This window comes from Glycine soja, chromosome 8 (genome assembly GCF_004193775.1).
Source record: "Glycine soja cultivar W05 chromosome 8, ASM419377v2, whole genome shotgun sequence".
In the NCBI taxonomy this organism is placed as follows: Eukaryota; Viridiplantae; Streptophyta; class Magnoliopsida; order Fabales; family Fabaceae; genus Glycine; species Glycine soja.
Window position 1 is genome coordinate 43,571,320 of NC_041009.1, and position 14,044 is coordinate 43,585,363.

Here is a 14,044-nt window from a genome sequence, read left to right on the forward strand (position 1 = left end):
ATCAGCAATTTTTTATTATTATATTTTTAAAAAAATATAATTAGTTCAATCTTTATAAACACTAATATAGTTAGTTTCTCAATCTTGAAAATAGTTTCAATTTAATCTTTCAATCATATAATATAAAATTAATATTGAGTTAACTCTACAACTAAATAGTAAATTAATTTAAGGCCCGTATATTTTCAAGGTTGAGTAGAATTGATTTTAATTGAATTATTAAGTATAATTCAAATGTGTATATAACATCGATCATAAATGTACACTGGAAGATGTGTTTTTTTATTATTGATAAATACAAGAATTAATACTCCAATGATAAAATAAAAATAAACTTAATATCAAATAGGACAATTTTTACAAATAGAAAATTAATTGAGATAAATATAGTAGATTAAATTGAAATAATATATATAGAGAGTATATCTTATCTTATATAAGAATGAAAAAATTAAATATAAATTATGAAATTTAATATCAAAATGTCACATAATTTTTTAAATAATCATATAACGTTAAATCTTAATTATTTATATTTAATTATAAAATCAAGATTTAATCATCTCACTTTTATATTATAATTTCTTCTCATATATATATATGCACGCGCAAGTACCGATCAGGCAACAAGTCTAAACAGTCCAAAACTCGGGATTCAAATGTTGATTAAGAACTAATTAAAGTATTCAAGAATCAGTCAAAACTGAGTAAAAACCTGTGCAAAGTGAACTGATTTTTTTTAATTTTATTAAATAAAATAAGTGGAAACTCTAAATATATGTAAATATTGTCAACATTTAAATATTATAATTTTTTTGAGATATTTTCCTTTATGCTAATGTATAATTTTATTTAAGAAATGATAATTTTTTATTAATTTATTGCTTAATCATAAGCATTACTCATAGCATTCACTTTAATTCTTTCACCAATCGACAAGCAATCATTGTAATACATTTCTTTAAATTACAGAACGGTTAATGAATTTCCTAAAAACAGTCACTGACGTCTTAGGGTCAATACTCAATAGTGAGGAGCTTTGCATTTTAGCCTTTACAATGAAATGATCAAAATTTCAGCCCAACATGCTATCATCATTTGCACAAATGGCGGTGCATTAACAGATGTACAGCAAAATCAGTGATATTAAAGAGTTACCTGAACGGGAGTCAGAGTTATAAGATTGATTTTATGATTAAAAAAAATGAGAAGAAAAAGAGATTGTAAGTTCGAATCTATCTCACTAACAAATTAACAACTAATATTAACCTTTCAAAAAAGAAAAGAAAAAAGTTATTTGAAATAAATATTTTTTTCTATTGGTAACATTTAAAACTGAAACTAATGCTAGGATTACAAAATTGAGCAGCTATAAATTATGCTGTCCAGTTTTGGGACAAGAACCAAAGCTCATGTGATACAATTAACAGAAAAAAAAGGGTATTTACAGTAGTTACTACTACCATACCCTATATTACCATGGCCACCCAAAAACACCCACAAGCAGCACAGCCCAAACTCACCTTCATAGTGGAGTTGATATGGTATAAGGACACGCATTGCAGATTTATGGTCCTTCCATGCACATATTTATGACAGGGATTGTTAGCCTCAAATGCTACTTGCGCTTGTACCTGAAAAGCAAATTTGAATTAAGACTTTATTCATTAGCATTGCACAAACAAGTATTAAAGTAATTGTTGAGATGCATAAAGTAAATGTTGAGAGCACACTGAATTTTCACCGTGTTGTACAGCAAAAAAACAAATAAATAGCAATTTATTGGATCCAAATATCGAGTTCACCACAAAAATAGCAAATTCAATAAACCAAAGGAAATGAAAATGAGTGCAAAAAAATCGATTGCCTATATCATTATTGTTTAGTAGGGCTTCTCAAAAGCCTCACCACTCCAGATCAATGATTATTCCAACTTTAAAAGCAAAGAATTTTTGGACACAATCAAGATGGAATCAATGATATGTTGGATGCTTAAAAGCTCAGAAACATGCAACTAACTAGTTTCTGAAAAGAGACAAGATTTTTAATTAATACCTTGACTTGCTTTTGAATGAACTCTTTGACTTCTTTCCTCCTCCCACACCTCTTCTTTTTGACTTTTTATCCTTCATGTCAGTCTGGAATAACTCCCGCATCTCTTCTGTCCTTGAAGGAGTTTTTCGGGAATTATTATTAGATTTCTTTTTATTCTTCTCCACAATCTTGCCAGAATCTAAGGCCTTCTTGACAGCCTTCACTGCTTTTGCCCGTCGGTAAGCAAGATCAACAAGTGACATTCCACCCTTTTCTTTTTTATTTCCCCCCTTAGTCTGCAATTATATGCATTTCATTTTCAGTGTAACAAAGTAAGGAACAAAGAGTATATTTCAAACTTCACTGCACAGAGAATGTTAATAGGAAAGGAAAGAACTAAGGAGTACATACCTCTACTTGTTTGTCATCCTCCTCCTCCTCCAACATCTCTCTAGCTGCTTCCAACTTTCTACGCTTCTTTCTAGGCAAATGTTTCTACATCAAAGACATTCATCAAGTAAATACATAGCAACACATACATGCAAGCCTATTTGAATTTTATATGTATAAAACAAACAAAATCGTATGCATAACAAAATTGGTGAAAACTTTTTACCTCTCGCTCTCGCTTCCTCTTCTCCTTCATTCTGAGGTCTTCAGCTTGTTCAGCACTAATAACCTCTTTCCCAGAACTCTTGCACTTATCCATGGATGCCTGTTTACAATCATTTCATTTCTTATTAACACAGGTAAAACATTTCACCTAACTACATTATGTTTTATAAAATAATTTTATATTATTTTATTACTTAAAATATTATATAATACTAAAAATATATATATTTAACTACTACCAGTTCAACCACAGTTTAACCATAATTAGACAATTGAACCTTGAATCAATGTCTTCACTGGTCAATCACCAATCCCGTTTTAAAACCATCGATGATAACCAATTAGGAGCAATCTTGGGAACTAATTAAGTTGTGTAATTATGATTGAATCATTGTAATTATTAATTAATTACTAACATTAGTTGCATGTTTGGTTTAGCTTTTATTCAAAGAAATAATCATTATTTTCCAGATACTTTCTTAAAAAGCAGAAAATGAGAGATTATTTCCTCAAAATAAGCTAATTTGGAAATGCAATACAGTAATATAGAGAGACCTTGTGCGAACTGTCAAGACACAATTTATCCCTATTCCCTAGTTAAAATATTCTTAGATTTCTCAAGTATAATGCTCCATTCTAAAATAGGAAAATAAATGCCAGTAATTTGAGAAATCATTTTAGCAAGATGAAACAATATTGTACCTTGGATGCTTTTGCAGCAAGCTTTTTCTCCTTCTCTGTGACAAACCAGGTTCTTTTGGGGCGGGAAAAGATCTCTTCCCTATGTGCAATCATGTTTTCGGCCTGCCAATAAGTGCATAATTTTATTGAGGGAAAATGTTAAGGATTAGAAAATGAAAACAATCAATACCATACAATAAAATTTTCTAAGTGATGCTACTTTGGAAATGCTATTCGCAAGACAAGATGAGAACACACAAAAACTGGACATAATTACATTTGTGTAATCCAAGGCATACCAAGATTAAAGTCAAGTAAAACAAAATAACTGAACAATACCTTTGTGGCCTCCATTTCAGCTTTTCTTAGAACTCTTTCTTCTCTGAAATAAATTGAAAATATAAATAAATACAAAAAAAAAGAAACTGAAAAATGAAAAAAATGAAGCCTTAGCAACTATATAAAATCAAAACCTCTCTTCATGAAGTACTTCAGAAATTTGGTCTTCCATTTGCTCAATTATATGAGACCACTTATGTATAGATTGCTCAGCAACAATACGGCTTTTCAGCTTTGAACCTGCCCTCTTTGCCTGATTAATTGAAAATCGACGTGTATAAGAAAAGATTATATAATGGCTCGTTTAAAACATCAACTTTCTTTTTCTTTTTTCAGTTTGTATGTTCTCTACCTGAACAGAGAATCAATAAGCTTTTCAACTAGGAAAATCCAAATTACTAGTAGAATTAAACATACAGCTACATGTAAAAACAATAAAGGTATTCTATATTTCTTCGGGTATCTTTTTAAAAGGTGATTAATAGGAAAGGTCAGTACAATCAGACCAAACGAAAACTAAAATTAGTAGATAATAATGAATGGGATATTTCTCTGTAGAGGATGCTATATGAATGTTTGATGTATAAACTCTCATGAAATGTCAAACTAGAATAACTAATTGGGAAAAATTAATATTTGGTTACAGAATCTATGTAAACGGGACCCAACATCCAGATCAGCATGCACAACTTTTTTATCTTAAAAGGAAAATCGTGCAAGGAAATATGAAATAAAGCTGAAAAACAAATGCAGCAACTCTTCAAATGATACTCACAATGGCTTTTAAAAGTGATCGGTCATTGTCAGTCACAAAAGTGACAGCATATCCTTCTCTTCCGGCTCTTGCAGTACGACCCACTCGATGAACATAGCTTAATACATAAAAAATAAATAAATAAATTATCAGGAATCCCATACAGAGAAAGAGATCATGTTAAGGTGAGATCAACATTTATCATTTACGTAGCAACAAAGGAAAGTGACAAAAACTGCAGGAAGACAATAACACACAACATTTCAAGCAGAGTTACTACCAATATGGATCATAGATTATACCTGGTAAGATCACGTGGACATGCAAAGTTGATAACTGTTTGAACACCAATAATGTCAAGGCCCTATAAATAAAGTCACATGCAACAGTGTCAGATCTATATCCAAAATCCAAAATGCGAAAAGGAAAAGATTTAATAATTGTATGTTCCCCTTAAGATAAAACAGTTTTATTGGATCAAAAAGGGGGTGTTTGAGATAATAATACCATTCAAATTCAAAGTGAGTAAAGAAGAAATAAACATCAAGGATTGACTCTTACACGGGCAGCCACATCTGTTGCAACCAAAAAATCCACTTGCTGCTTCCTGAACTGTTCCAAAGCCTAAATAGACAATCAGAAGTCAGAAAATCTTATGACAACCACAATCAATGCGGAAAATCCTTTCAACAAGAAAATAAATAACAAATGATCCAAATGAACACCATCATTTTAGTATCCCAAAAATGTTGATAGTAACACAAATACAAAGGCAACCCAAGAGCTAAAATACACAAATAAACACATCAATATTAGCAAGTAGCAACATACTTCAAGGCGCTGGGCTTGAGTAAGATTTCCATGAAGCTCAGCAGCTTTTAAGCCAGCTAATCCAAATATAATCTTCAATCTATGTGCAGCTTGCTTTGTTCCACTGCACATCAAAATGATAGATTAAACAGTTGGTTAGAGGTAGTAGAATAGTGGCAGAAGGGAAATAATAATCATAAAGCAGTGCAAATGAAGGAGCAGACTTAAAATCTGAAATAAAAAGACTTGTAGATGATGAAATGAAAACCTGAAGATGATGACTTTGGAAGTAAAAGTTTTGGAGCACATTGCAAGAAGAACTGCTTCCTGATTTACTTCACGCATTCTTCGTATTCTAACAACCCTGAAAAGAAAAACAGTAGTTAACAAAGCTCAAAGGATTTTACTAGATGCTAAAACCTAGCAAACTTCAAAAAATTTAACATAATAGTTTTGCATAATTATCTTTTATGTGTAAAATACTCTAAACAAACATGAAACACACACTTCATCTGTTCATCTGTTTTTAGAGTTCAAAAAGCCGCTCTGGTTTCTATGTTCATTCCCTCAAAAGCTTTGCATATAAGGGAGAACATTGAAAAAGCATTACTTATTTAATTTTCTTTCAGAACAACTTGTGATTTTATCACTATCATATGACATACAGCTAATATCAATGGAAATGAGTGATGAAATTAGAAAATATAAAGGGAAAGTGAAATAGTAAAGAAATTACTCCTCAGTCAAGGTTGCTGGCCGTTTTGTAGATGGATCAGCAGAAAGACGCAAGGGCTTTGACAGGGAAAGTTTAATAAGTTCATCAACCTCCTCAGTCATTGTTGCTGAAAACAACATAGTCTGCCTTTTTTTGGGACACAAGCGAACCTGTCAAACAATAAAAATTGGTCTAAGACTTGTTTTCATCAAATACTAAAATCAGGATAAATTATAAAAACAGCATATTTAACTGTAATGATTCTTCCACTAAAACTTACAAGTTCTTGAATTTCAGCACTAAATCCAAGCTCCAATAGACGATCTGCCTCATCAAGGATTAGAACAGCAAGATCATCCAAATCCACGGACATAGCATTGCGTAAATGGTCTATCATGCGTCCTGGAGTAGCCACAACAATGTCTGGCATTGTTCTCAAAGCAGCCTCTTGCACCTAGGATGAGAAAACACCATTTTTAAACAATAAATATTAAAGGAGGCAATCAGCATTACCTGCGTTACCAATCAACTAGATAATAGTGGGAATTTTTAAAGCTCACATTGCATGCTCTCATCCATTAAAAAACCACCTAATCATGTGATATATATTATCAGTAAGATAACATCTGGTCAAAATGAGAAACCACATATTATGAAATCACCAATGAACTTTTGTTTATCAAATACAATCCTTCGTATTTTCCCATCTGATTAGTTTGAACTTTGAAATATTTCTTCAAAAGGCTCACTATCTAGTAAGCCATGAGGAAAGGTCATTGTTACAAAAAGCTTTGTTACAGCAATAAATATCATCAACAAAAAGAGATCAGATAATATACAGTGCTCAAATATGTCAAATTTAAGTTAATACTAGTAGGAAAGAAAAATCATCTCTTGAAACAGAAGGATTGATTATTGTGTCAAACAGACAGGAAATGTATTGTAACAGGACCCAACATTTATTGGAATTGTAGATGGAAATGTATAAAAAACGGAAGGTGGAAGAGGATATTTCCAATGGACAAACATAACCCAAACAGCTGACTACATACTGAAAGTATCACAAGAAGCAAATAACTCTATTCTGAACCATCAGCATATCTTATAATTACAAGTCATCATGAAATTGAAACAGTGATCAAACCTTTGTTGACAGACCCCCAACAACCAGGCAACACCTTATATCAGTAAACTGAGCAAGCTTCTCTATCATACTGTGAACTCTGTCAAAAATAATTAGAAATAAGTATTTGGAAAGCGATTTACATGAATCATGGAAAGAGTGCTTTCAAAATTTTACATCTACAACCTTTCACTGGAAGTATGATAGAATTTGTATTCACATGAATACAATTATATATACATACATATTGATTTAAATGAAGCATAATTTGAATTAGAGCATCGACAAGTTTGTACTTATATTTACAACAAAAAATTATTTCAATAATTTTAAATAAATAATTAAGGTATTGAGTAATGCAAAAATTAGATGCATCCAATGCACAACCATGAACTGAGCCATGTATACTCAATGAAGCACATTAGTTCAAGCTTTTGCAAAGGTGGCAGTGAAGAACATGCATGCAATCATAGCCATGATGCAAAGCCATATATGCTAGTAGGCACACCACACACAACATACTCAGCTGAATAAAAGAAGAGAACATTTATAGTGCACTTCAGTATCTATGGGCCACTTGCCCTCCTAGCACAACTAAATATTTTCAATATTTTTACATAATAAATATGATCCAGATGAAAAAATGAGAACAATTATAAAAATACTTACTGGACTGCCAACTCTCTGGTCGGAGTAAGAATGAGGACCCTTATTGCACGCATGCGCTTTGGACGGAACAACAACCTCTCTAAAGTAGGTAGTGCAAATGCAGCTGTCTGCATGGAAACACAATAGCAGGATATGAACAAAGGGGATTAAAAGAAACACCATCATACAGAAACTCAGGCACCAAACCACAGAAGCAAGGCATCACAAATTAACAAACACCCAAAGAAAGTAACAAAGAGATTACCTTCCCTGACCCGGTAATGGCACTACCACATATATCACGACCACTCAATGCCAATGGAATACAAGCTGCCTGTTATCAAAATTCAAAATCCCAAAAAAAATGTAAAATTGTCAGGACAAAGTGTCCTACACGGGATAAAATAACATAAGCAATTCCAATAATGCTAAGATTCAAAAGATAAAGCTAAGTCAATTCTTGAAGGTAATGTGTCCTAAATAGCATTGAACTACACAACCAATAAGGCTGAGAATTAAAATTAAAATAAAAAATAAACAAAGATGAAAATAAAAACCTGAATTGGTGTTGGTTTAGAATACCCCAAGGCCTCACAAGCCCGGAGCAAAGGGCGAGACAAATTGAGCTGCAAGAAGGAATCGGCATGGAAAGAGGTTCCACCAGAAGGAGCAAAAAAGGATTTGATGTCACCATCATTACCCTCTTCTTCATCTTCTTCCTCCGGTCTATAATCTTCCTAAACAAACCCAACAAATTAAAAAAGAAAACAAAATCAATTTTTGAAACAAATAAACACTATTTCCTATCATGAATCACAATGCAAATCCTGAAACATAGAAATGTTAGCAACACACTCTTTTAAACACACAATTATAAGCTCAAATTTATTGGAAAACACAAAATTAAATAGGCCTCACTCCTTTAATGACCCCCCACTCATGATCTAATAACCAAAAAGGGCATGTATAAAGTGTGTTACTATCACTCCTCTAAAACAAATAAGCACTCCTTATAATCTTTCCTAAACATACCCAATAAACAAATAAGCAAACTTTTATAATAAAAAAAAAACACTTTCTATTTAACTCAAAAACAATCTCTGGGACAAACCCAACAGCCCTTCTCTGATCTCCCTAAACAAACCTAACTACATAGAACTAACAAAAACGTAACATTTGAATCAAATAAACGCTTTCTCATGCTAAATAAAGAGAAGAACTTCTTCTATAACGCTCCCCAACAATCCCAACAAAAAAAAAAATCTATCGTGTATGAGTAAAAACCCAGAAGGGTATACGAATGCACGAAAAAACAAAACGAAAACCCAATAATTACTTGTTCATCAGGTTCGGACTCGGAGCTGTGGTCGAGCTCAGCAACGAGAGGCGTGGAACGTTGTTTGAGTGCTTTTGAGATTTTCTCGTCGACCGAGGTTGTGCTCCTGCGAGCGTGTTCCTCGGCCACTGATTCCGTGTATTTGGCGAAGTCCCATGGAGACTGTGTTTTCTTCTTCTTCTTCTTCGGAACCCGCGCTTCTTTATGCCCTTCTTCTACTTCTCCTCCTTCTCCTTCTGACTCTGATTCTGATCCTGACTCTGGTTCTCCTACTGATTCTTCTTCTTCTTCTTCTTCGTGTTCGGAGTGTTCGATTTCTTCGTCGCTAGGAGGGTCGAAGACGAAGCTCGGCGACATTGTTGGTTCTTTTTGCCGCAGGTTTTTAGAAGGGTTCTTCTTTTTCTGGTAGTATAGTAGTCGTTGCTGCTGCTGCTGCAATTTCAACGATTTCATAGGAGCAATGGGCCGGGTCGGGTTGAATAAACACTTTGCTCCCTTTTGGCCCAATGGGCTTTGTCCATTGGATAGGGTCGGTGATGTACCTCACCTTCCATTCCCTTTTCAGCCATGGGAATATCCTTGATTGGATACACCAAACTAATCTTTTGCGAGCTTTATTTGATTATGGTGAGAGACTATAACATGTCTCTCATCATGGAAAATATTTTTTTCATTATTAGATATATCACTATTTAAATAGATGGTTGAGATCTATTTTTTTTTCATTTTTCATTTTTTATTTTTATCAATTTGTCTTGAAACTCTAACACCTCATCATTTCTCCCATTATCCAATCCCCTCATTCTCCACCTTGTCGCCTTGCTTGCATTCACTTTTGCATCATCTCTTATTCTAGCCTTGTTCTCCCTCATCAAATATATCATCTTCCTTCAACACTCTCTAGTGTGATTGTGGTTTGCGGTAGTTTTGTGGTGGGTGCAAAAGAACATATTTTCAAGGTAGTCGCTAAGAAGCATTGTAGAGGAACAACTAATCTTCCTTCTTGGTGATTTCATTGCATACATTTCCAAATTGGAGCATTCGTGTTCACTCTCAAATCAAAATCATGCACTTGCTTCTAAATTACCTTCAATTTTTTTTTCTTTTGTTGTGTTCTTTGTTTGTTGGGTTGGATTTTATGGTTATGGTTTACACTCATGAAGTTGTGGGTAGCGAGAGGGAAAGGAAAAGAAAAGGAGGAAAAAAGAAATAAAAAAATAAAGAACTGTCATTGCTGGAAATCGTTTTCGACAGCAGTGTATAATGGTTTGAGGCAATGTATAATGGTTTGGGACAATATTTATACCTAGAAGTTATTATTTGAGCAAAGATGGTAAGGACAAATCCAAAAAAAGAGGTGAAAATGAGAAAAGGAACAAAAGGAAAAAACCCTAAACCATTGATTTGAAATCAAATTGGTCTCCCACAATGGGTTACAAGATGAAAAGTTACTTCTAACTTTGTAAACTGTTAGAACATGCAAAAGACTTTTTCGACAACTATCACAGGTTTACCAAAAAATAAGTGTAGAGGATGAAGGAAAAAATGTTTAGAATTTTCAAACATAGTTAGACCCACCGTATCCAAATAAGGAGAAATAAAAGATCAAGTGACTTGACACATCATGCAATGATGCATCAGCCCAGAAAGTAGGCCTCAAGCATGGGGTTCTGGTGTAGTATGATAAAACTCATGTGTAGCCTTTGTTCTTTACCAATCTTACAGAAAACAAAATGTCTTTCATTGTATTTTTCTTGCACAACTTTTATGCCTTCACTTGGCTGATGGTTGTGCACAAAAACTACACTTATGACTTACCTTTTATCCACTGGACACAACAAAATAAAAATTATGAGTTTTTATTGAGTAGATATTTCCATCATCAAAAGCTTAATTGATGACATCATTTGAATTAACCAATTTATCCTCGTTCAGAACATGTGTCATTTAATGAGGAAATGGTTTTTTGTAGTTTTCCTAGCCTAAAAAGTGCATATATGGGAAGTAGATATGTTTTTCCCCCTAAATTGAAAGAAATTATTTTATTATCTTATTTTTTTAAAAAAATACAATTTTAGTCCTTTATATATATATATGTGTGTGTGTGTGCGCGCGCGCGCGCATGCGCGTGCCTGCTTACCAATATATATAAACAATAGAAATTGATATACATAAAATTAAATTAAAAAAATATCATCACATGTAAAATTTTATTATGGTAGTGGAAAATTTAAAGTACTAATAATTATTATGGAGTCATATTTTATTAAAATAATAAAAATTTAAAATCAGTCCATCAAAAGTAAAATTAAAATTAAAAATGTATTATAAGTGTAATAGTTTTTTAATCAACAAAACTCATCAATATAAAGGTACCAAAATAAAACACAAATAACATTGGCTAACCAAAGGTTATTTTGTATTTATATCACAACATATAGAAATATTTAATAACCCTTGATACAAAGGTAAACGAATTTATGTAACATAACTTATACCCAATAAAATTATATACATTCCTAATATATGTTAAATTATATCCCATATTCTAATCCCCACTACCAAAAAGTTCATATTACAAAAGAGGGATTTAATCCCACCAAACAATACCCTCTCTTACCCTTTCCAAATGAAAGGCAAGTGCATTATTGGCCTCAACCGCTGCATAGCAGCCACAATAAACCATCAACAACCAATAATGTAATCCGAAGAATTAGTTGCCTAAAGAACATTAGGGCAATGAAAACATTTTTGCTTGTTATAAATCCAAGTCCAAGATTGGAACTTATATCATCAATCAAAAAAATTTGATCCACTAGGACATCATTAAAAATACTATTGTTCCTTATATTTCAAATACAAAAAATTGAAACTTGTCACGCCCATCAATTTCCAAAAGAAGCCTTGTAAGTTTTCATGGAATGTGGTTGGAAGATTAGACAAAGACCAAGAGCAACATTCCACCCAAATATGCCAAGCTACCTTGCATGAAATTAAATTAAATATAGTGAACTGACTCAATTTGAAGGTGACAAAAGCAACAATGTGGAATTTCCACCAATATATTCAATCTTTGCAAATTCTCATTTGTAGGAAAATAATCCTTTAGTGCCCTCCATGAGAGAAAGTCCACCTTATTAGGAATCTTGATTTGCCAAATAAGTTGGAAAATGGCTTTGGACACCTTTTCATCACCCCCTCCAGACTAATTAATTATAAGTTGAAGAAGTTGAATATACTCCAGAAGGACAATGTTTCTATATACATGAATCATCCATTTCCCTTCTAACCTATACTGAGGTGAGAACATCTATTAATTTTTGTATAAGGACATTTTCCTACTCAAAAGTATTTATTCTCTATGTGAGCTCCCAACTCCAACTATCATCACTCCAAGCACTCATCCTTCCTATAACTTCCCTTTTTTGTTCCAAACTTAGGAATAGTCTAAGGAATAAATTCACCAAACTTTTTATGTTGACCATGCATACAACCAAAACCTAAAGGAATATCCCACTCTAATTTTCCATTCAATTCCCTCATCAAACCATTTATCATCACTTCCTCCCCTACAAACTTTTCTTTAATCTTTCCGTCACAAAAAGCTCCCTTGGAGCTTCTACATCCCTCATAACACCTAATCTATCCTCATATTTTGAAATAAGCACCTTTGTCCATAACCCTTTTGGATGTTGAACAAGGTTTCACCTCTATTTCCCCCAATAAAGCTTCATTAAAAACTTTTAAATACTTTAGTCCCAAGCCACCCAACTTCTTGCTTTTGCATACATCTTCTCAACTCACCCAAGCTATTTTTTGTTTAGCCTTGTCCCTTCCCCATAAGAATCTACTTTGAAACCCCATAGATATGTTACAAACTTCTTTAGGCACTTTAAAAAAAGGAAAATAATAAAAGAGGAAAAGATACCAACACCAAATTTGCCAAGCAAATCCTACCCTCAAAAGATATTCTTATGCTTCCAAAGAACTAATTTCCTAGAAAATTTATTAATCATGAGTTGGCACATCTCCACCCTCCTAGGATTGTCTCTCATAGGTAAAGGAAGGTACACAAAAGGCAAAGATAACACTTTACAATTCAACATGCTTGCATATCTTTCCGCCACCTCTCCACCAACACCAAAAGTCCCAAATCAACTATTGAAGAAATTAACTTTTAACCTGAAAGCTAATTCAAATATCCTCAATATTGTTTTGATAGTGAAAGAATTCCTCGCATTAACATCCACCAAAAAGATAGTATCATTAGCATATTGTAATATGCTGATAACACAATCTTTATGTCCCCACCTTATTTCCCCTAAATAAGTTATTTTCCTTCGTTTCTCGTATTAAATCACTTAAACCTTTGACAACCACTAGGAATAGAAATGGTGTCAAAGGATCTCCTTGCCTTAATCCTTATTTGAACTCTTTTGTAAGACTTTCATCAACTAACACTGAAGAGGATTCAAGGCATCCTTTGATCCAATTAACCGATAAAACATTAAAACCCAACCTATTTAGCATGTAAAGGAGGAATTTCCAAGAGACAAAATCATACACCTACTCAAAATCGACTTTAAATATAAAGCATGCTTTCTTACTCCTCTTTGCTTCATCAACATCCTCATTAGCCACCATTTTGTTATGTAGAAGTTGTCTCCCCCGGTAAAGACACTAACAATGATCAATGATTTTCCCTAGCACTTTTCTCATTCTATTTGCAATTAGCTTCGCCAAAATCTTATAAACACAACCCATTAAAAATATAGGTTTGAATTGCCCTATATTTTGGAGATTTCCACACTTGGCAACCAAAGCAATAAAAGAAGAGTTAATACCTCTAGGGAGAACTTCATGCCTATGAAATTCCTCCATGACATCTACCTTCAACAAATCCCAAAATTTCTTAATAAAAGTAATATAAAAAATAATAGATAAATATCATATAAATAATTAAAATAAAAGTTTTAAATAATAGTGAAA

At 32.9% G+C, this 14,044-nt stretch overlaps 1 protein-coding gene across 1 annotated transcript; it reads right to left on the reverse strand.

The window, feature by feature from the left end:
• Positions 1 to 1,279: 1,279 nt before the first annotated feature.
• LOC114423391 (DEAD-box ATP-dependent RNA helicase 28-like) lies at positions 1,280 to 9,523 on the reverse strand. The gene is made up of 19 exons (XM_028390136.1): positions 9,056 to 9,523; positions 8,277 to 8,456; positions 7,985 to 8,053; positions 7,741 to 7,847; positions 7,093 to 7,171; positions 6,229 to 6,402; positions 5,970 to 6,118; positions 5,502 to 5,597; positions 5,255 to 5,357; positions 4,985 to 5,047; positions 4,726 to 4,787; positions 4,445 to 4,541; positions 3,804 to 3,922; positions 3,670 to 3,712; positions 3,352 to 3,453; positions 2,651 to 2,749; positions 2,446 to 2,529; positions 2,056 to 2,330; positions 1,280 to 1,634 (listed from the first exon to the last, which is right to left on the reverse strand). The coding sequence occupies exons 1-19, from the start codon at positions 9,506 to 9,508 to the stop codon at positions 1,619 to 1,621; spliced, it is 2,370 nt and encodes a 789-aa protein (XP_028245937.1). The 5' UTR covers positions 9,509 to 9,523; the 3' UTR covers positions 1,280 to 1,618.
• Positions 9,524 to 14,044: the final 4,521 nt, after the last annotated feature.